The sequence below is a fragment of the Peromyscus californicus genome, unplaced genomic scaffold, assembly GCF_007827085.1.
Source record: "Peromyscus californicus insignis strain IS unplaced genomic scaffold, ASM782708v3 Scaffold_18__1_contigs__length_77618521, whole genome shotgun sequence".
Classification (NCBI taxonomy): domain Eukaryota; kingdom Metazoa; phylum Chordata; class Mammalia; order Rodentia; family Cricetidae; genus Peromyscus; species Peromyscus californicus.
The window spans coordinates 55,253,296-55,275,600 of record NW_026294480.1 but is presented as its reverse complement, the minus strand read 5'-3'; the positions used below and the strand labels follow the sequence as shown (position 1 = coordinate 55,275,600).

Sequence of the window (22,305 nt, the reverse complement as noted above, 5' to 3'; positions counted from 1 at the left end):
TGGGATTAAAGGCGTGCGCCACCACCGCCCGGCTGAGCCAATCTCCTTTTAAAAAAAAAATCCAATACCTTTTGTTTCTAATTCAATCTCTCTAGTATGCAAACCAAAATTCTTCAGTCGCCCTCATTTCCTTAGCCAGGTTTCAGTCTGCCAGCAGTCATTTTTGTATGAATCTCACCCTGCTTTCTCTTTCTTAGTTATTCTGAACCACCTGGCAGCCTTCAGTGCCAGGGCCCTAGCTGCTCTCTTGCTGTGATAAAACACTGACCAAAACCAATCTGGGGAGGAAAGAGTTTACAGGTACAGCCCCCCATTAAGGGAACCCAGGAGCTGAAGCGGGGACCATGAGGAACGCTGCTTACCAGCTTGCACGCAGGCTCAAGTTCAGCTACCATTCTTACATACCCTAGGCTCACCTGCCTGGTATGGGCACCGCCCAGGGTGGGCTGGGCCCTCCTACATCAATTAATAATCAAGAAAATGCCCCACAAATATACCCACAGGCCAACCCAACGGAGACAACTCCTCAATTGAGGTTCTCTCTTCCTAGGTGTGTCAAGTTGAGAACGAAGCTGATTACCACACCAGTTGGAAACATTTCAGTCTCTCGCACATCATGAATGTTCTCTGCATCACTCAGCATCATGTGACCCACTCTATACTTTACCAGACTTCTCCCCTCAACCACAATGTCAGCTAGAAGAGAATAAGGAGTGCTGTCTAATTTGTTCATTTTTATAACCTCTGAATTTCAATGTCTCAAGGTCAAGAAGTCTTCAGTCATTCAGTTTTAAAATCCACTCACACTCATGTAAGTAGGAAAAATATATTTATTGAGAGTTCCAAAAGAACTTCATAGAGGAGGAAGTCCAGACAAGATAACGCAGAGAGAAAGCCAGCAGGAACTAAGACAGGTTTTCTATCTGGTGAGGCAGGACAGTCATTGGCTTTATTTTCTCTGCATATAAGATGCATTCTGGAAACTGCTTTCTCTGATGAAGACCCCCAGCATAGCATTCCCAGCCTCCCACATCTCCCTAGTGCAGTGGCTCCCAACCTTCCTAATGCTGCTACCCTTTAATACAGTTCCTCATGTTGTGGTGACTCCAACCATAAAATTATTTTGCTAATCCATAACTGTAATTTTGCTATTGTTCTGAATCGTAATGTAAATATTTTTGGAGACAGAGGTCTGCCAAAGGGTTTGTGACCCGTAGGTTGAGAACCAAATTGTTCTGACCTAGAAGAACAATTTCACTGTAAATTCAGGTTTGTAGACACAGCCTGAGTCGGGTATACCACCCCCGGCCCAGACAACCATGGCCAAAGGAATAGATAACATAGGAATAGAAAACATCATCTGCCAGCAAATGGCTTTCAGTTTCTCAGGGATATTTTGTTCAAAGATAAAACTATTCATGGTCATTTATTAAAGTTATAGATATTCAAATTTTTCTTAAGTTTTTAACTTGGAAGTATCCCACCGAGAAATCTACTCCATTTTAATAATCACATTCAAAGGAGTCTTTAATGTTAGGGAGAATTCATTTCAGTTAAATCAGTGGAATTTCTAAGCGTCCCATTTGACATCAATTCCTTACGCAATTTAACAGCACAGGCATTTGAGAAATCTGAATCAAAACAAGCAAACCTTCCTGTATGTTTAAGTCTGCGTCAACATAATAAATTAAACATAAATGACTACGTTCTCAGCAACATTTCATTATTTTTCCATCCATGGTAAAAAATATCAAACAGTTCCCAGCTAAGAAGCACAAGTCTAAAAATCGATTAGGCATTTGACTCCTAAGGCCAATATTACATATTGAAATATGTCAATTATGTTAAAACACATCACACTGAAAGTAATCAATGAATATAAAAAAAAACACCTGAGTTGGGTGTGGTGGCAAACACCTTTAATCCCAACACTTGAGAGGCAGACGCGTGGATCTCTGTGAGTTTGAGGCCAGCCTGGTCTACATAGTGAGTTCCAGGACAGCCAGGGCTACACAGAGAAACCCTGTCTCAAAACAAACAAACAAACACACAGTCCTGAACATAACTGCACGGAGCACTGGGAAATGATTCCCAATCCTTTTAAGGTCTGTATTTACTATCAATTGTCCACAGGAGCTGCAGGACTCTCGAAGCCTGTCAGAGGGAGTGAGCAGTTAGGGCCCAGCAGGCCAGCCCAGTGCAGGGATGGTAAGGAACTTTAATTAATTCAATGTCAAAAGAGACTGATTCGACACTTGGATAGTTGTGATGAGAAGAAGTAGATGAAGTGATGGCCAGGAAATGCTCCAGAGTCGCACAGGGGCCAGCAGCTACAGCTTTGGGGAGAATCCCAACTGCTAGTGCCAACTCTGCATGCTTAGGAGATTTCCTTCACTAGCTGGATTGAAGTCAATCAACCTTCTCGACCTTAAAGCGCAGGCTCTCATTTGTGACTCAGGTTGTGACTACTCAAATCAGCAAACTCCGGGTTTCTCACAAGACACCATACTGCAGAACTGCTTCGGCTCACTAGTGGGAACTATAGCCTATTATAGCTGAGCTTGTGTCCACACAGAACATTCTAGACGTATCCCCACTTTCTTCTGCTTTAAGGAAATCTAAATTTACAGAACTGACTCATTACAAAATCTTTCCCCGAGGATTCCTTCAGCTCCAGATGCCATCACCAGACACGTTACTAAGCTAAGCAGGGTAACTGAAGGAAGGTAGGAAAGTAATGGCTGTGGATCAGTATGCTGGTCACAAGGCACTGACGGTCCATCAGGAATTGACACACCTCAGCAAGCCAAGAAGAAGAAAAAAATCTCTTTATAAAAAATATGGTTTACAATGAACTTTCAAAAACACATTTTTTTTTTTCCAAAGCAAACTGCTGCTGTTTGAGGTTTGGACCCACAGAATGAAGAACAGAGAAAAGGACGTGTAGGTACAGCAAAGAGAATTGTTACTGAGGATTACACATAAGAGACAGGCTCTGAACGAACGCACAGCTGAAAGGCCATTGCCGTGAGAGGACAAAATTATCCCAGAGCTGAAGCAGGGGAAGGGAGAAAGGCAGCGGCTGAGGAGGGGACCTGCTTCAGTCAGATCTCTCTGGACTTGGTCATGAGCAGAGACAGGCAAGACTAAGGAAAACACCGCTGGAGAGCACAGTTCGTAGGTAACAAAGACTTATCACACCTAAACATGCTTCCAGGAGCAGTATCCCGTGATCTGCCACACTTGGAAGACAGTCCACCGGTAGCTGGTGAGAATGTGTGTGTGACCCAGGACTTGGAAGATAACCAGCAAGAAAAGTTCTCGGGGGCATTGAGTACAGGAAAGGAGTTTTCCTGTTGCTGTTTGTTCTTGGTATTTCCCAGGGTAAAAGTAAAAAAAAAAAAAACGAAAACCCAGGTTCTGTCCCCCTGGCAGGACTCCACTTGGAACCCTCTCCAGAGGGCCACGTGACTGAGGGTTTGGCTCCAATAAAATCAGTATCAACTCATCCAAGGTCGACAGACACTGTGACCAAGACAACTAAGACCTTCCAGTGGAAAAACCCACTGTACAGATCAAATTAATACATGGAAACCGTGTCTTCAAACAGGTGCCCACTTCCCAATTAGAGTTAATTCAGTCTCTTCCATAACACTCCTGTCAATTCTCTTTTTGAATGCCTCGAAGATGCTTTCTTCTTCTCAGTAATTAAGAGTCAAACCATTCCCAGTTAGGAGTCCTTGTCTGTGTCACTGGGCTGACGGGGTGACTCTGTCTTTTTTTCTGGGCGTTTAGCAGGCACATGTTCCAACACACAGGTACTTTCATTTCTTGTCATGGTAGCAAACAGCATGTCCATCATCCCCAAGGTTTCTAGGAGTTCTCTTTGGTAATCAATTTCTTTTTCTACAAGTCCTTGAAGCACTATAAACTTTTTATCAACTACTGGTGACTGGCCAATCACAGGCAGATATATATCTAAAAAGGGACAGAAAATACATTAACTAGAAACATTTTCTGTAAGTGAAATCACTCTTTAGAAACAGTATGATACTAACTATAAAGACACTGAATACCAATATTTTTAATAATTAATTTGTGATTTACAGGAAACATAACAATTCATCTGATTAAATGCATTTTGAAAAGAAATAATTACACAAAATACAGTGTATGGGGTCTTACTCTCATTTTCATGTTAAAAACTACATGTCTGGGGTCTGGGGAGATGGCTGGGGTTAGAGTGCTTCCTTTACAAGCAGTTAAGACATGAATTTGATTCCCAGAACCCGTAACAAAGAAAAGAAAAATAAACTGGACACCAGGCATACAATTAACTGTAGTTCCAGCCCTGGGGAGGTGGAGACAGGTGGGCCCCTGGGGTTTGCTGGTCACCAGCGGAGCTCAACGGTGAACTTCAGGTTCCATGAGAGAACCTGTTTCAGAAAAACAGATGGAGAGTGATGGAGGAAGACCCAGGATGCTGACATGTGGCAAACCTGAAACAAAGTATCAGGTATAGAGGGGCAGGAAGAGATGTAGCACATGAAAAGGCCTGAGGGTGCAACATAAGTCGCAGGCAGGACCAAGTGAAATCCAGAAACATTTGTAAATGAAAGAAGGGACCCTAGCGTAAGGACTCAGAAGTAGACAGGGTGAATCCTCCTCATTGCGGCTTCCAGCAAGAGAGAAAAAGACCACTTCAGTGGGCTCCAGTTACATGACCCGGCCCTCTAGAGAAAGAGCTGTGATTCACACAGCAAACATGTCTAAGTTTGCTCACGCAAACTGGTCGTGCTGGGAACCACCTTATGTTACTAATCTCTTCCAGCCAGGGGCCCAGGAGCCCCTGCATCTTCTTATTTCAAGCCCCACAGGCCTCTCTACTCTACTGGACAAGAGAGCAACCATCACAAACATCCTTATGGACTTGGGAAAGTGATTATGACTTGGATACCACAGCAGGGACCCGGGACTGAAGGATGACAGCTAAGAGCACCCTCTCCTTCTCACTGCAGCTGAGGGCCACTAGTGGAAGACCAATCCCATGGGAAGACGAGGGGGGAAAGGGCTGGGACAGCGGCCGGCCTGGCCAGAGCCCTCAGGGTCACTTAGTGGTAGTGCAGATGCCCCCAGCACGGTCCATATGGCCCGACTGCTTTCCAGTCTGAGCCCCAGAGAACCACTACATGGCGTGTCCCACGCCCACACGGGTACTGGGAGAGTACCTCTGGTGTAAGCCCTCCAGCTTGGTGGGCCTCTGGCTCCTGAGAACAGCCTGAGGGTGGATGCTGCATGGTCCACACTACTGAGGCTGCACACGGACATGCACTGGCCGGAACTCAGCCCGGCGACAGCCACCCTGTCTCCTCGGCAGGAAGAACCGCCCTGCACCCCACTGTTCTGTACTAACTACACTTGTCCCACTTCTTCTCCCTCACTACTGCTGCTCACACTTTCCTCCTAGCTGTGACCTCTCTGTCCTTTCACTAACCCTGTTATTTATTATAGCTGTACCTTTAAACTCCTAGCCAACCCTATCACGCCCTCAGGCCTTCCTCTTCCCTTCTAACTGGGGGTCCATCAGTTCTCGGGTGGTTTGCTGGATGTAAACATGGGTCTGGCTTTCAGCCATGACTGCAGGCTGCTTTCTTTCCTGTGTGCATCGGGCACAGACGTCAAGCACAGGTCTCCATATAGACTCAGCAGAGCTATCCATCCCAAGAGATGAGCAAATCACAAAGGAGAAGGGAAGAAAAGAGGAGCGGTATGAGGCCGCCCCAGGGCGCTAGCTAACTAACTGACTGACTGACTGACTGACTGACTGACTGACTAACTAACTAACAGCTGGACCCACAGAGACTGACAGAGCTACAATACCTACCAAATAAAGGACCTCAGAGAGGCAACCATAAAAGAGATGAAGAAGTAAAAAGTCAGACCAAAGACACCAACAAGGAATTCCTCAGAAGGATTCTAAGGAAAAACCAAATGGAAACCTTGGATATAAAAGATCCAGTAAGTCAAATTCGCAGTGGAAAATATCTGGATTAAGTCGAGCAGGAGTGGGCCAAGGAATTATCAGATCCACACACACTGTCAACAACCAAAGCAAACACACTCACAGACTCCAAGAGCTCTGGGGCATGACAAAAGAAAACCTAAGAATCCTCGCTGAAGAAGCATACAAAATCCAGACAATAAAACTGGAGCAGAAAACTTCAAATCCAGGGCAAGATGAAGACATCCAAATACAGGAGGCACTCAAAACTCTAAACACGCATACCCAGTGAAGAGGCTTCCTATGCCGTACCATAGCTAACATGGAACAAAACACCACACAAGAGCAGGACCAAGTTCCCCACAGAGCTGAGCTCACTGCTAGAACATCAGTCCTTTCCGCAGAGCAGGGAAACATGAAGTGATCTCAAGCCTGAGAGGAATAACTGCTAAGAGAATCCCATCCAGTGGAGCCAGCCTTTAGAACTGATGGAGGACGTAGACTCAGGCAAAGCATGATCACTCAAGCAGCAGAGAAGACGACCCTGAAGGAAGCCAACACACGACAAGAAAGTCACAGTAAAGGAGCAGAAAGGAGTGTCCAGAGAAGACAGACGAGCAAAAGAGCATTAGGAAAGATCAGACGGTTTCAATACAATAAACCAGCAAATCTCTAAGATGAACGGAAGAGGGAGAAAAGAGCAAAGGTCAATTTGGGGAAAACAAGGATCTTATAGGAATTAGTATGCAGTCGTAAATTTTCTCAGGTCCCACCGTCCTCACGGTCCTGCAGCCGCTTATAAAATCATCATTCAGCGCCGGGCAGTGGTGGCGCACGCCTTTAATCCCAGCACTCGGGAGGCAGAGCCAGGCGGATCTCTGTGAGTTCGAGGCCAGCCTGGGCTACCAAGTGAGTTCCAGGAGAGGCGCAAAGCTACACAGAGAAACCCTGTCTCGAAAAACAAAAAAAAAAAAACAAAAAAAAAAAAATCATCATTCAGAGATTTAATAAGTGCATGGCCTATGGCAGGCTTCTTGCTAGCTAGCCCTTATAACTTAACCCATTTCTATTAACCTGTAAGTTGCCACATGGGGTGGCATTACTGGTCTGCTGGCATCTTGCTGCTCCTTCTGCAGCGGCTGGTGTCTCTTCCGCCTCTGCCTTCTTCTTTCCTGTCTCTCTTCTTGGATTTCCCACCTGCCTCTAAGCTGCCTTGCCATAGGCCAAAGCAGCTTATTTATTAGCCAATGGGAACAACATATACACAGTGTACAATCCCCCAGCATTAGCACACACTTCTCAATTCTAACCCCAAATATAAATTACTTCTCCAATTAAAGCACGCAGGCTTGGCTGTGCATAGTGGCACATGCCTACAATGCCAGCAGTTGGGGGACACACCTGCGCACACACACATTCTTATAAACCATATAAACATAAACAAATACACACACAAACAATAAATTAACTAATTAAAAAAAAGACCACCATTATAGATGTTTATGGGAAAAATTTTCTTAAGTTGTAATTATCCTAGTCCAATCAATTCAAATCTGCCCCTGTAACATTTACTACATTTTAATTACACCTGTACCTCTAGGTTTTCTGTTTCAGGTTCTTTAATCTTTTTCAATGTTGAGGCTCAGACTCAGGAGCCCGGACGTGCTGACAAATGTCCTGCTGCTGAGCTCTCCGGTCCCAATACCTCCACTTTCACAAGCATGCTGTAAGGTTTAAGTTTTACAACTACTCACCAATGACTATTTCAGCAGCATTAATCAAAACAGGGGCAAATCTCGGCTGAGACAGATTCCTACAAAGCAAAACTTCTGTTTAATGAATCTTGCAAGGTCTGTCCCTGGAGCTTGAGCTGGCTTTTGGGAACCTATTCCCCATGCTGGGTTGCCTTGCCCAGTCTTGATGCAGGGGGAGGAGCTTGGTCCTGCCTCAACTTGATGTGCCATGCTTTGTTGACGCCCATGGGAGGCCTGACCCTTTCTGAACATAGACTGAGGAGGAGTAGATAGGGGGAGGGGAGGCAAGGGAGGGGGAAGGGAACAGGAGGAGAGGAAGGAGAGGAAACTACAGTTGGGATATAAAATAAATGAAAAAATTTAATTAATAATAATAATATAAATAAATAAAGAGAAAGAGAGAGAGAAAAACATCCCTAAAACAAACATTAATTGTTCCACCAGCTCTCTGTAAAGAGCAAACTAGAAGTAGGTGTCTCCCACTGGGTAGTAACAGGAGGACTTAAGCCACAAAACCCAAGTCAAGCATACCTTATCAAAAAGTTCAGAACCCGGGTAATCTCCTTCTCATCCCGACCTGCAAGAGCATTGGCAAGGACTCCTCTCCGATTCAATTCCTTTATGATGGAAACTGTAACCTCGGGCGTCTTTATTACACAGTTAGGCTAGAAAAAGGTTTAGAGTCAGTACAGCCAAAGGACAGACAAGAAGAAGATCACTCCACGGCAATAAACTACCAAGCTTATCTTCACACTCCCAAGTCATGGTAAATCATAAACCCATCGTCAAGATGCTTCCCCCACATGTCCCTTCCCTTTTCTTCTGACAGGGTCTCACTTTACGAGCCTTATCAGGCCTTGAACTTTAATATATCCCAGCTTGACCTCAAACTTGTGATCTGCCTGCCTCAGCCTCCCAAGTGCTAGGATTAGAGGCAAGAGCCATAACACCAGAGACTATTTTTTTTTTTTTTTGGTTTTTCGAGACAGGGTTTCTCTGTGTAGCTTTGCGCCTTTCCTGGAACTCACTCTGTAGACCAGGCTGGCCTCGAACTCACAGAGAACCACCTGCCTCTGCCTCCTTAGTGCTGGGATTAAAAGTATGCACCACCACCGCCTGGGTAGATTCTTCAAATGTTCCTCACTAGCTCAGCATGGCAGCATACACCTATGATCTCAATCCTGGGAGGAAAACCAAGAGGATCCTGAGGGCTCACTGGCAAGCCAGCCAGCTACCTGGAGAGCTCCCAGTTCGGTAACAGACCCTGTCTTGGATAGACTCTTTATCACCTGACACAAGTCAGGGTCATCTGGGAAAAAGGAACGTCAACTGAAAAATGCCTCCATTATACTGGCCCATGGACAAGTCTATGGGGTATTTTCCTGATGTAGATGCCCAGCTCACCATGGTGGTGCCACCCCTGGCAGGTGGTTCTGGGCTGTACAAGAAAGCAGGCTGAGCAAGCCATGGGGAGCAAGCCAGTAAGCAGTGATCCTCCATGGCTTCTACCTCAGTTCCTGCCTCCAGGTTTCTGCCTTGAGATCCTGCCCTGACTTCCAACATCATGATGGATTATAAACTGTAAGCTGAATGGTCTTTCCACAGCAACAGAAAGCAAACTAAGACAGGTATGACCTCAAGAAGATGGAAAACAATTGAGGTCAACACCCAACGTTGATCTCTGGCCTTCTCACATGCACATACATGCACCCCGCCACACACACCAACAAAATTAAAAAACAGTCAGTGAAAAGAAAATGTTTCTCACTCACCTCAAGCACTCTGTCAAGTGCCTTTGAGATCCGAAAACTTTTCAGGTCCCTGTCATACCATTCTAGATGTTTCTTTACTGGCCTATTGATCATGATATCATCCTGAATGAAAAAGCAAATTTATAGAGGAAGGAAATTAGTATCTATATAGTTCCATTAGAAATCAATGTTTTCCAGCAGAGCTAGCCCTGGAGATATGAGTGAGGGGGACCCAGATGTGAGGGCCCGAGAGCAGAACTTGCTACTAGGGCTCCTTGCTGTAGGCTGCATTGGGTGAGCAAGCCGAGGCAGTGCTGGAGAGCTCACTGGGATTGTGATGATGAAGAAAGCCAGGGAGCTGACCAACCCAGCTACCACCCAGGCCCAGAACCAGGGCTATGAGCTGGTCCACGCCAGTATCCACCCCATCTGTGAACTATTGGAGCATGTGAAGGGGACGAACCTACAGATCCCAAACAGCAGGATCCCCACGACACTGAACAACAAAGATATCCAAGAGAAGCCCCAGTGAGAGTCCGTTATCAACGGTGTAGCAGAAGCCAGAGGCCTCGCGTCAGAACAATGACTTGTGGCAATGAACACTTACAAGTGAAGATGAACAGACTAAAGGGTGAACTGTGTGCCTCACCGGGCCACACTACAGCTTCCACGACAGGATTCTTCTTTGTTTTTGTTCTGACTTGTTTCTTTGGTTTGGTTTTTCTTTTAAATTTGGTTTTGTGTTTTGGGGGAAAGGTTGAAAGGGCAGAGGGCAATGTGAGGGGCAGGGAGATGAGTGGGATTGAGATGCATGATGTGAAATTCACAAAGAATCAATAAAAGTAAAAAAATAGATGTTTTCATAATAAAGTGATATATACATTTTAAAGTCAGGATGCTTTTACACTACATGACAAATAATGTTCATAATCCAAATGTTACACTTTGCCATGTTAATGTGCTCTTATGATTTTTAGCATATATCTATTCTGAGCAAAATTTCTCAAAAAAAAAATTGAATAAGGCAGGCTGTATGACTACATATAAAGAGAAATAAAACAAACCAGAGACTAAGATCTAATCATCACACCTCTGATGACCTCCTGGGTCAGTCAGAACTTTACACTCAGTCCTTCCTCTCTGACACAGGGTGATATTACAGGCACACACTGTTTAGAGGGAAAAATCAGATAGTGGGTGACAGACACTACTTTGAAGATGGTAAAGCACTATGTTATGTCATGATTCGGGGTATTAAGTAGTCCCTGCTCCCCATTATTCTTCAATAATGTTCTATAGCAATCTGGAACCAACTTAGATGGAGCAAGCACCACAAAAATGTACATATTGTGCAAATCATTCTTTGCAATAAATTCCAGGAATGGGTAGAATTGACCCTTCTAAGAAATGTCATATTTTAAAAATAATAACAAAAACCATAATCACCCGTTGCTTCATGTAATTTTTTCCTTTGATAAAGGTCCGATATGCAGGCCTCCTCCTCCTCTGGAGAGATTCCTTCTTTGCTTCAGATTTCCGGTGTTTAACGCTCAGTATTCCATTGGTCATTCCGACAACTATCGTCTCATCTTCGTGCTAATGGTAATCAGAAAAGCCCGTCTATTGTTAACCAACATTCTAGTACCTTTAGCTCAAAACAGCATTTGCATCATGTCCAATACTTATCTTACTACCCACAGTTCCAGTCAATACACACACTCCTAACAATGATCTGCTCAAAATGTTATAGCAAAATCCCTCCTCCTCCAGGGTACCACTATCGGGACAGACCTTCTTATCCTCGTACAGCACTGCCAGCACTGCGGGGAAGGGCATGTGATGATCTTGCTGATGTTGGCCGACCACGCTAATAAAATGTTAATGGCATCCTGACAAGCTTCAAAATAACTGTCTATGTTCTCTGAGCAGAAAAGGACCACGCAATAGCATGACTTTCGTCAGCTGGCTCCCCCACAAGAGCTTCTCTTTACTTTTCCTCTCCAGGTTGAGATTTCCACATAACATATTCAGGTATCCTCCAGCCCAAATGTGGCTCCTCATGAAACCTGACAGTGAACATTCCAGAAAGCCCAGTGCTCACTCCACTGCTCCTGTCCTCTCTGCCTTTTCTGGAGCCAATCTGCCATTCTTGAGCTTTGTAACGCCCTTGAGTTGGTGGAAGGGAGAGTTAACAAGGTCCTAGTCCAGCCTCGGTGTGACCATGACAGCAATCAGTGCCACCAAGTGGGAATTCATGCAGGTATCAGGTAACGTCACATCCTGGCAACTGTCTGGCTTCAAACAGCTAACGTGCCTTAATAAGTCTAAAGATTCCACTCTACTTTCACTTCGTAGGCACAGTGTGTAACAACGTGAGAAGAGCTGGAAGTACGTACAGAAAGCGCCAGACTCAAGATGGAAGCTGCATAGTCAAAGCTGTGGACCACTTTGTAGGAAGTTGTGCTGTAGACCTTGACTTTCCTGTGAGAAAGAAAGCTCTGTCAAGTCACCTCAGAAATGAGGGAAAAGATCAATTGTCTGTCTTTAGCAAACTATATGACTATGAAAATTTACAGTCCAAGATGGGTGGTGGTGGCGCACGCCTTTAATCCCAGCACTTCGGAAGCAAGGCAGGTGGATCTCAGTGAGTTCGAGGATCAACCTCCCAAATGCTGGGATTAAAGGCCTGGGCCACTATTCCCAGCTGAAGTTTTATATTTTAAAGGATGTAACCTGGAATTACATATATCCTCAGAATAAAATTTTCAAAATACATATGTATATATAAACATGACTTTAAAAGAAACTACAGGAAAATAGGCTATTTCAAAAATCAGTGTTCAAGTGGGTAACCAATATTGTCCAAGTGTATAAGCTAAAGCAATCGATAAATTATTTCTGGGGAAATATAAGTAGTTATATGTAAATGAAAGGTCAAACTATTTTCAAATCAATAGATTTTTATCTTCTATGAAAACCATTAGAACATTTTATCACAAATACTGCTAAAAATAACTCAGTTTCTCAAGCAGTAAGTGCCAACCAATAACGATGCACAAGAAAGCTGGAATGCTACCTATCCAGTGAGCCGGAGAGCAGTCTCTGTCCAGAGCTGCTCAGACACAAGCACGCCACAGTCTTATGATGATTTTTCAAAGACACGAGCAACTGCCCTCCTTTCAGCATGTCCCAGACTTTAACGTAGCGACCTCCTGTGGAAAGGAAGAACAGCTACTTTGACATTCTGCTTACATTCACCGAATGAGGAAGGTCTGGAGCACTGCTCACGGGAGCTAAGTGAAGCTTCTGGAGCCAGACCTCACATGCTGGCCCCTCCCGCCACTGAGAGTGGTGCTGGGTGGGAGTCCCTACTCACGGAACTGTTAATGTGACTAAGTTACTGCTTATTTTAGGAACAGCAAACAAACAGGGAACCGAAAGTCTTTCAAGGATAATAGATTCGCTGAGAGAAATGCTGGGCCTACAAGAGGGCTCAGTAGGTAAAGGCACTTCCCACCAAGACTGAAGGCCTGAGTTTGATCCCTGGGACCCCCATGGTAGCAGACAGCTGACTTCTGAAAGCTGTCCTTTGAACTCCACTCACGTACACATGTACACACGTATACACACACACACACACACACACACACACACACAAAAAAAAAAAAACCAACACTTTAAGGAATACTATACAAATGGAAATCAATGATTCCATTACTGTTTCCTAAAAATTTTATGAACCCCATCAAAAAAAAAAAAAAATTTACTCTAAGAATCATAAAGGTCTTTAAAAGATAATTTAATTCTATGATTTAAAAAGTGTTTTTTTAGGACCTGGAGAGATGTCTTGGCAGTTAAGAGCACTTGCTGCTCTTTCAGAGGACCTGGGTTCAGTTCCCAGTACCCACATGGTGGCTCACAACCATCCATAAATCCAGTTCCAGGGAATCTGAGGCCTTCTTCTGGCCTCTGAGGGCACTGAATGATATGGTACACAGACATACACGCAGGCAGACCACCTATACACAAAATAAGTTGTAAATATTTCCAATAAAATACCAAGTATAGTCAGGCAGTGGTGGTACACACCTTTAACCCCAGCACTTGTGAGGCAGAGGCAGATGGATCTCTGTTAGTCTGAGGCCAGCTTGGTCTACAAAGCAAATTCCAAGACAGCCAGGGCTACACAGAGAAACCCTGTCTCAAAAAAAAAAAAAAAGGAAAGAGAAGAAAAGAAAAGAAGAGAAGGGAAGAGAAGAGAAAGAAGAGAAAAACAAAACACCAAGTAAAAGTCTAAAAGGAGACACGGCAAAAGGAGTGTGGGGGAGAATGTCGTGCTCATCTACCCTATTGAGGCACCGGGCCAATGCTCAACTCACACTGTCCACCTTTCCCTTTGAGTGTGGCAGCTTATGAGAAGGGTCAGTTTTCTATCACTCATCTAATACGGGTTCTCCTTCTCAGGGTGTCGGGACATTAAGGGACTGCCCAAGTTACACAACTAGCTGGTGGCACAGGAGTGATCAGTGCACAGATTTTCACCTGCCCCACTCAACATGGTTTCCTTTCCACTTCTCAAAACAACAAGAAAGAATTATGTCTGACAGTGACACAGATTTTTTTTAAGTCAATCAGGTGCCGGAAAATGTATAGAATAGATTTTAAAGAAGAAGAACTAAAAGCTATAGAGTACCAGGTAAATACATTCTTCTGATATCAACAGTTTGCCTTTATTGATGAATGAAAAGGTCAAACGACTTCTTCCATTATGATTATAAAAGTTCACTTTAGTAGACACAGCCAAAACCCACTCAACTCCACTTTGATGAATGCATCAAGCTCGGCCTGTTTATTTCTACATTGGTCCTCTCCAGCACGTGTGCTGTTTGCTGGAGAGGAACTTGCCAAGCGTCACAGGAAAGGAGACCAGCATGATTCCAGACCCGAGGGAAGGCTGTCAAAGCTATGCAGATTTCTTAGCTGGACTAACTAACAGAAGGGGCATGGGGTCAGATGGGACACATACATATCTATTGAGTTCTCACATTCGGGGACTTTAGTTAGGCCTGCGACTCACCATGCTGCCCTGGACAAACGAGCTGATCCTTTCTTTAACTCCTTAACTGTAAACCAGAATGCTAACTGCCTGAGAGGACTGTCCAGCGTTAGAGATGCCACGCAAACAACAGAACAGTGCCGGTGCGGGTCCGACACAGCAAATGACAGCTACTGGCCACCCCACTTACCAACCGAGCAAATGCCCAGATATGTAAGTCAGGCGAACACCAACAATCCACAAATGGCAACTCATACAGAAAAATCTAATCTATCTGAGACCAGAACTAGTGGTGAAAGCTCTTTCGAAAAGCAATACCTGAAGACACCAGGAGACCGCCGGAGGGGAAAAGCAGGACGCTCTCCACAGGCTGCCCGTGCTCGACACAGAGAACATTTTTATTTGTCCGAGCATCAAACATCTTCACGGTGTGATCATATGACCCTGAAATGTCAACGTTTGTATTATGTGAACTTTGCTCTTTAAAACAATAAAAGTTTGTCTAGCACACTGAAATTAAAAGGACAAAAACATTACATGAGGTTTTTTTTTGAAACCACACACATGATTCATAAAGTCAGTACTTCCAAGCCTTCTGCTGCTACTGTTTCTAAAGCACTCTGTCACCCACACAAACTGAGCTCCACCTACACACTGTGGCTCTGTGACAACCAGGCACCATGAGCCCACTGCAACCTGATCTCTATGATGCAGTCAAGCAGCCGAAGATATTCCCAAACACATTTAGAAGAAACAAAACCCACTAGCAAGAGAAGAAAAAGAAAACAAAAAAATTGACTTTAATCAAAACCATATATATATATACATAAACACACACACACACACACACACACACACACACATATATATATGTATATGTATATGTGTATATATATAATGGTGCTGAGAATTGAACCCAGGGTCTCATACATACTAGGTGAGTGCTCCACCACTGACCTATACCCTTGACTCTACTAAAGAAAATTTAAACCCCTCCACCCCAAAAGAATGCACAGCAGTAAGTAGAAAGAGATCACCAACCTGTTACAAAGAGGTCTGGGTTCAGTTTGCTAGCACAGCCGCACCTCACATAATCAGAATGTTCTTTGAATGTCAGAATTTCTTTGGAGTTTGGAATATCCCATAATTTAACTGTATAATCATCAGCTCCAGAGACCACATGATATTTATCAGCTGTAAAATCTACTGTATGAACTGCTCTGAAAGATGAAGAGTCAACAGATTACAAAAAAGGGAGAGCTCTACTGTTCGCATCTTCTAACATAAAGTGTTATTTCCTAGACTTTAAACAAACAAAACAAACCAACAAAAACCCCTCAGGTTCAGGCCAGCAAGATGGCTCCCTGGGTAAAGGCACTGGCTGTCAAGCCTGATGGCCTGAGTTCTCTCCCTGGGGCCACCACAATGAAAGGGGAGCACCAACTTCTGAATGTTGTTCTCTGACCTCCACACCAATGCTATGGCATGTGCACACACAATAAGTAAATAAATACTCAACTCCACAAAATAGAAAATATTTATAAAAAGCTAAGAGAAAAGGGAAAACTTTAAAATGGGTATTGGTACATAAGTGTAATACTATGGACTGACGTGTAATACTATGTACCAAAGTGTAATACTATATACTGAAGTATAATACTATGTACCAAAGTGTAATACTATATACTGAAGTGTAATACTATGTACCAAAGTGTAATACTATGGACTAAAGTATAATAATACTATGTACCAAAGTGTAATACTATGTACTGAAGTGTAATATTATGTTACTATTAGGTTGGCAAGAATACTAAGTAACAAAATGCAGTAATTAGTGAAAATTAAGTTCTAAATGTTGCAACAAGGGCAATTTTTAAAGTATTTATATTTATTTACTTATTTCATATGTATGGTGTTTTATCTGCATGCGTGTCTGGTGCCCTCAGATGTCCTGGGACTGGGCTTAGAGACAGTTGTGAGCCACCATATGGGTGCTGGGAACTGAACTTCTGTAAGAGCAACTCTGAGCCACTGAGCCATCTCTCCAGCTCTGCAAAGGCACACTTTTTAAAAAACATAACAAAGAGCTCTTTCAAAACACCTGAGAAAGACTTGCCACAGAGTAGAATCCTATTAAAACAGTTTCTGTTGAGTGTTTCAATGATGATCCTGACATCCTGACAGCTTGTAATTAAAAAAAAAAAAGAAAGGAACACTTTGGTATTTTAAATCAGTAGCAGATTTCAGCAATGACTTTAGTAATCCTGAAACAAAAGTTAGAAAACCGAATTTATCAAGAGGCAAATACCACAAATCAAAGAAAAGAAAGGCAGCATGACATCAGTGTGAGCAGATCTGAGACAGCTGGCCTACAGCATCACTAGAGCTGTAAGGCTGCCGTTAGAGCAGTGGGTTCATATCTTCAACCGCTCAGATCCCACTGCACCTCCTAGAAAGGAAGACACTTTCTAAAACATCACGCACAACTCTAGAGCAGTCACAGCTCTAGGAACTGGACGGTGGAACTCAGGTTAAGTCCTCTGTCTGAGAACAACAGGAAATAAAGTATATATGGGTGTACTCTTCACACAACCAATATGTGTTTATCAAAAGCATGAAGGCGGGGCCTGAAGAAAAGGCTCAGCGGTTAAGAGCACTGACCGCTCTTCCAGAGGACCCAGGTTCAATTCCCAGCACCCACATGGCAGCTAACAACTGTCTATAACTCCAAGATCTGACACCCTCACATAGACATATCTGGAGGCAAAACACCAATACAAATAAAATAAAAATAAATCAATTATTTAAAAAAAAAAAAAAAAAAAAAAAAAAAAAGGGCTGGAGAAATGGCTCAGAGGTTAAGAGCACTGGCTGCTCTTCCAGAGGTCCTGAGTTCAATTCCCAGCAACCACATGGTGGCTCATAGCTATCTGTAATGAGATCTGGCGCCCTCTTCTGGCCTGAAGGGATATATGCAAGCAGAAGCAGAACACTGTATACATAATAAATAAGTAAATCTTTAAAAAAAAAAAAAAAGTATGAAGGCTGAGCTCTCAAGACAAAAACAACAAATTAACACAACACACATCAAACTGGCTCTTACTTTGTATGACCTTCAAACTGCCTGAGGGGCGCCCTCCCACTTATATCAAAAAGTTGAACTACACCATCTTCACTGCCAGCGACAAGCAACTGGCCATCCTGTCGAAAAGTAGCACAGTATGCTGTGTCCTTAAAACGGGAAAAGGTTTTTATAGGTTCTTGAGAGTACCGGCCATAAATGTGGATCTGTAAGATAAAAAGCAGTATTTCACTAGAAGGCAGGCCCAAGCTCCGCAGTACATCCTATCACAAGAACAAAGACGATCACTACTGCACTTACTCTTGAAGAGGCTGTGACTGCGTAGTTATATGGAGGCTGAGGAGAAAAGTCTACTTTGGACACCGCACCAAATTCCTTAATCTGCACAGGAGTCTTCATGAAAAACAAGAGAGTATTGGCAGAGTTAAAAGGGCGAGCCATAGTTAAGCATTATGCTATTTCCTACGGACTGTTTCCTTTTGTCCCTAGTTAGTAGGTTGTATTACAGAGAAATACGAGGAAAAGAGAAAGGAAAGGGTGAAGCAGAAACCACTCTGCTGCCCTTTGACACGCCAGAAAATAAGGACAGCTGGAGAGCCACATCCCACTGTCTCAGAGGCTGACTTTATTCTGATTCCCACCAAGAAAAGAGCTAAGTCTCTATCAATCAACTATGATTCTAAGTTAACACAAAGATGACCAGACCACGTAAACAGATCTGAATCTTTTCTGCGCCTACTAACCCACTTTAGCAATCTTTGTACATAAGCAATAAATTTACCATCCATTTTTATAGAGATACATCATAATTTACGGAGCCAATCTACGTCTAATGAACATATTTTTTAAGAATTCCAATATTACAGTGGATACATCAATAAACACTTTTACATGTCTTAGTAAACTTTTCAAAGTAGGCCATGTTTCAAGCTATGAGTACAGAGCAACAATGTTTTTATAAAGTTATGACATTTACTGTCAATTCCCTCTCTCAATTTTCTTTTCATTTATGCCAATATAACAGAATAAACAGTATCTAAACTGTTATTTTATTTGGTTTTATGTTGTGCTTTTTTTAGCCTTATCTATTTGTATTTATGTGTATGTGTGTATCTGCTTGTCTAAACATGCACATGTGAAATGCCTGCTGAGGCTAGAAAAAGATGTTAGATCCCCTGGAAATGGAGTTAAAGGCAACTATAAGCTGCCCAATGTGCTGGGAACTGAACTCAGGTCCTCTGCAAGAGCACCAAGTGCTCTTGATTTCCTGTAGCTGAGACTACCCTCAACCTCCCTGAGTAACTAAGAATGACTCTGAACCTATCCTCTGGCCTCCAGCTCTCAAGTGCTGGGATTACAGGCATGTACCACCGAATAGGTTTGTGCAAGGCTGGAGACTGAACCCAGGGCTTATGCATGCCAGGCAAGCACTCTACCAACTGAGCTACATCCGTTTTTGGCTTGTGAGTGAGGCTCAGTCTCTTTCTATTTTTATTATCTGATTATATTTCATTTTCCACAAATCTCCTAATTCCAAACATTTTCTAGTTTTCTAGGTTCTCAATTAAAAACAAACAAATAAACAAACAAAAAACATTTCAAGCCTTATTAGAAGGTACAGAGAAGCTAATTTCAGAATAAGAAAAAGCAAATAAGTCTTCCTGCATATAAGATTCAAGTTTTACAGTTTCATTTGCCATTACACACATGTTCTACATTAAGCATCTGCATGGCTAAAATAATTAAGTGGTATGGATTTTTACATGAAGCTTTAAGAAAAAATAGGTAACAAAGTATCCACTTGAACTATTAGTTTGAGTTAACGGTTCTGCCAGCATAAGCTGGAGAAACTGACATAAATGGATACAGAAATGTCCAAATTCCCTCCTCCCGCATTTCCTCTCCTTCTTTACCTTATAATTGTTCCAGTACAAAGTGTCTTGGGTGATTTTTTCACCGAGTACAGGATATGTCTGAATTGCTACAGGTTTATAACCAGCCATGATTTCATATGACTACACTGTTGTCCAGGGGTCAATAATCTGGAACTGATGTCAGGATAACTGCAGTGACTCTGCCTTATGTCTGAAAAAGGAACACATTTTAAAGCACATATTATTTATTAACGTTCACATACAAGTATAATTCTCCTTCCACATTATTTCAAAGACTGTATGGAAATTCATATATTAATGACCAATAAACCATTTCATTAGAACCCTAGAAGAGAGAGACACTTGAAGAATATAGATCAAGGGTACCACACTGCACCATCTGTACATACTGGCTGTATATGCATGTTCTCCTCAAACTCCAAGAGCAGTCTGCAACACTTGAGAATAAATATGACTCGACATTCCAAGAGGCAAACCAGAAAAGCATGCAAGCCTACAATATTCATTTTCTTGACAATATTCGCTTTCTTCTATATTTCTAATATAGAATACTAATATAGAATTAGAAATATAAAATTATCTCTACAGACTTGACTTCCTAAAGAAAAAGATACCAAGAAGAAAGTAAAACAAAGCTAATGTTTTAGTGTAGAAGCCTACAATGAAATTAGAGATAATGTGCTGACATAAGGCATACAATTAAATGTTAAAAGGTTTAAACTGTAGGATAGAAAACTGAAATAGAGCAAACTTAAAGTGGGAGAATAGGATTTTTAAAAAAATGAATTAAAGCTCTTAACATGCAATGAAACCAAAACATCTCCCGAGAAGCAGTCAACTGAAGACAGTCAAGTTTATCAGGTGAATGGTACCAATGATGCTACTCTACATCCATTCTGAAAAGCCTGCTAGCGAGCCTGACTAGCAAGTCTGGGGGATCCTCCTGTCTCTGGCTCCCAGCACTGGGATGATAGAAACACTCCAAGCCCTCCTTTTCCCGTGGGTGCTCAGGATTGACCCCACTACATCCACTAAGACATCTCGCCAGCCCTTAATCTCTCAACTATTTCTAAACCTCAAGTCCACTTAAGCCTAGTTCAATTGCACTAACTTGTGTCTTTTTGACTACTGAAATAAAAGCAACACCATTTGAAAGTCTCCTGGATGCCCACATCCATCTTCCAAATAGTTACCAGTGCACTGCAAAACTGAACATCGCCCAGAAAATGAAGCTCTAGCTCCATAGCATGTAAGGGGCTCCCTTTGCTCTGGCCCTTTTAGTGTGACCTCTTACTATTACCAACTGTTTACAGTTCACTAAACTCAGCACATTCATTCATTCTTGCTTCAACATGTGCTCTCCACCAGGAATGCCCTTTCTCTATCTACTAAGGTCACCAAAGGAAATCAGACTGTCCTTCAGAAATTCCTCCTGCCTTCTGAGACTGGGTGCTCTCTCCCATGATCCTATTTGGCTCTATTTCTGTGAGTGCACATAATCACACTGCATTGTAATGACCTCTTTTTCCAGTTAAATTGAACAATATATTGGAAGTATTTGCTTGGGAAAATGATCAAACAATGGTCTTTTAAAAAGGGGGGGGCATCATGCAAATTCCTATTGGAAAATATATAGTCAAAATCAATAGCGGTCGATAATAAGAACAATGCATGTGTTCAAAGATACTTTCTATCAAGGGCCAACCAACAGGCAAAATAGGGGATATTCTATGGTTAATGGCATAACAAGAAAAATTCACAATTTTTACAGATTTCCCCAATAATCACAGAAACAATCTTTGTTGTTGTTTGTGAAAGAGAGAAGAATTCTTTGAGGTCAAGGGCTGCTTCACTTGATTCCAACCAAATCACTGTACATACGACAGAATGTTTATCTGTTTAAAAAAAAATTCTTAGTGCACTAGATACACAAAAACAAGCACCGGAACAGATCCAAGGAAGAGTACCTTCTAAGTCTATTTTTCAAGAAATAAAAGCATTTGGAGGAAAGAAGTGAAAAGTAGCAGTGACTTGCTAGTTTAAAAAGATGAACAGCATTAGTGGGACGTGTGAAGGAAGACAGTGCAAACAGCGAGATGCTGTGAAAACGAATGGGAGAAAACTGGACCAAAGTCAGGGCCTAAGAAACTGAGGTTCACTGAACAACAGGTATTATTACTACAATACAATGTGTGATCAAATAAACTCTGTAATCAGAGTACTGAGAACATGGACGAGGAAGATATTTAATACTACCTGGAAAGAGTATGCCATTTCAGCGGGGTCTATAAAGCATAACATTACATGATGGACATAAAAGGAGTAGGGCATAGCGCCGAGGGAGACGAATACCCGGCCATTCTTAAGTCACTAAGACAGAAGTCTGTCCTTGGCTTTGGAGAAGAGCAGGTTATTCCAGAGACTGACAGCGGTGGCTAGGAGAGCGACTACGGAGGAGCAAAGCCTGGGTCGAAATTAAATCGCAAGGATCCTCGGAGGCAGGTAAGGTTAGTGATCTGGAGCCTTGGGAAGCCCAGCGCAGCATGTCCAGCTTGTCAAGAGATCACAGTGAGGCCTGAGCAGAGCCTGGGCCGCCACCATCGCCTACCTCTGCGGGGGCCCCCAGGGTCCGCCGAGGCACCCCGATCCCCAGGACGACTCCCCAGACTTGGCCAGCTCCCTGCAGCAGATGTCTCCGAAGCACTTGCTCAAACTCACGCGGACACGCCAGGAGCCGGAAACGCAAGGGCGCAGGGGCGCGTCGCG

General features: G+C 43.0%; 1 protein-coding gene across 1 annotated transcript; it reads right to left on the bottom strand.

Moving 5' to 3' along the window:
• Window positions 1–812: 812 nt before the first annotated feature.
• On the bottom strand, window positions 813–22,277 carry Utp15 (UTP15 small subunit processome component). The gene is made up of 13 exons (XM_052743464.1): window positions 22,148–22,277; window positions 19,558–19,729; window positions 17,945–18,037; window positions 17,666–17,850; window positions 15,604–15,782; window positions 14,881–15,006; window positions 12,583–12,718; window positions 11,903–11,987; window positions 10,953–11,102; window positions 9,528–9,629; window positions 8,287–8,420; window positions 7,756–7,814; window positions 813–3,978 (listed from the first exon to the last, which is right to left on the bottom strand). Exons 2-13 carry the CDS (start codon window positions 19,645–19,647, stop codon window positions 3,731–3,733), a joined length of 1,587 nt encoding a protein of 528 aa, XP_052599424.1. The 5' UTR covers window positions 19,648–19,729; window positions 22,148–22,277; the 3' UTR covers window positions 813–3,730.
• Between the last annotated feature and the right edge of the window lie 28 nt (window positions 22,278–22,305).

What these genes read in the sequence shown, in the direction of transcription:
- Utp15 (XM_052743464.1), bottom strand. Translation starts at nt 19,647, where the DNA reads ATGGCTGGTTATAAACCTGTAGCAATTCAGACATATCCTGTACTCGGT. An exon ending in CGGTCTCCTGGTGTCTTCAG is followed by an intron (nt 12,719 to 14,880) that starts GTATTGCTTTTC and finishes TCCTTTCCACAG; the next exon opens with GAGGTCGCTACGTTAAAGTC. An exon ending in TCTTGAGTCTGGCGCTTTCT is followed by an intron (nt 11,103 to 11,902) that starts GTACGTACTTCC and finishes GATTACCATTAG; the next exon opens with CACGAAGATGAGACGATAGT.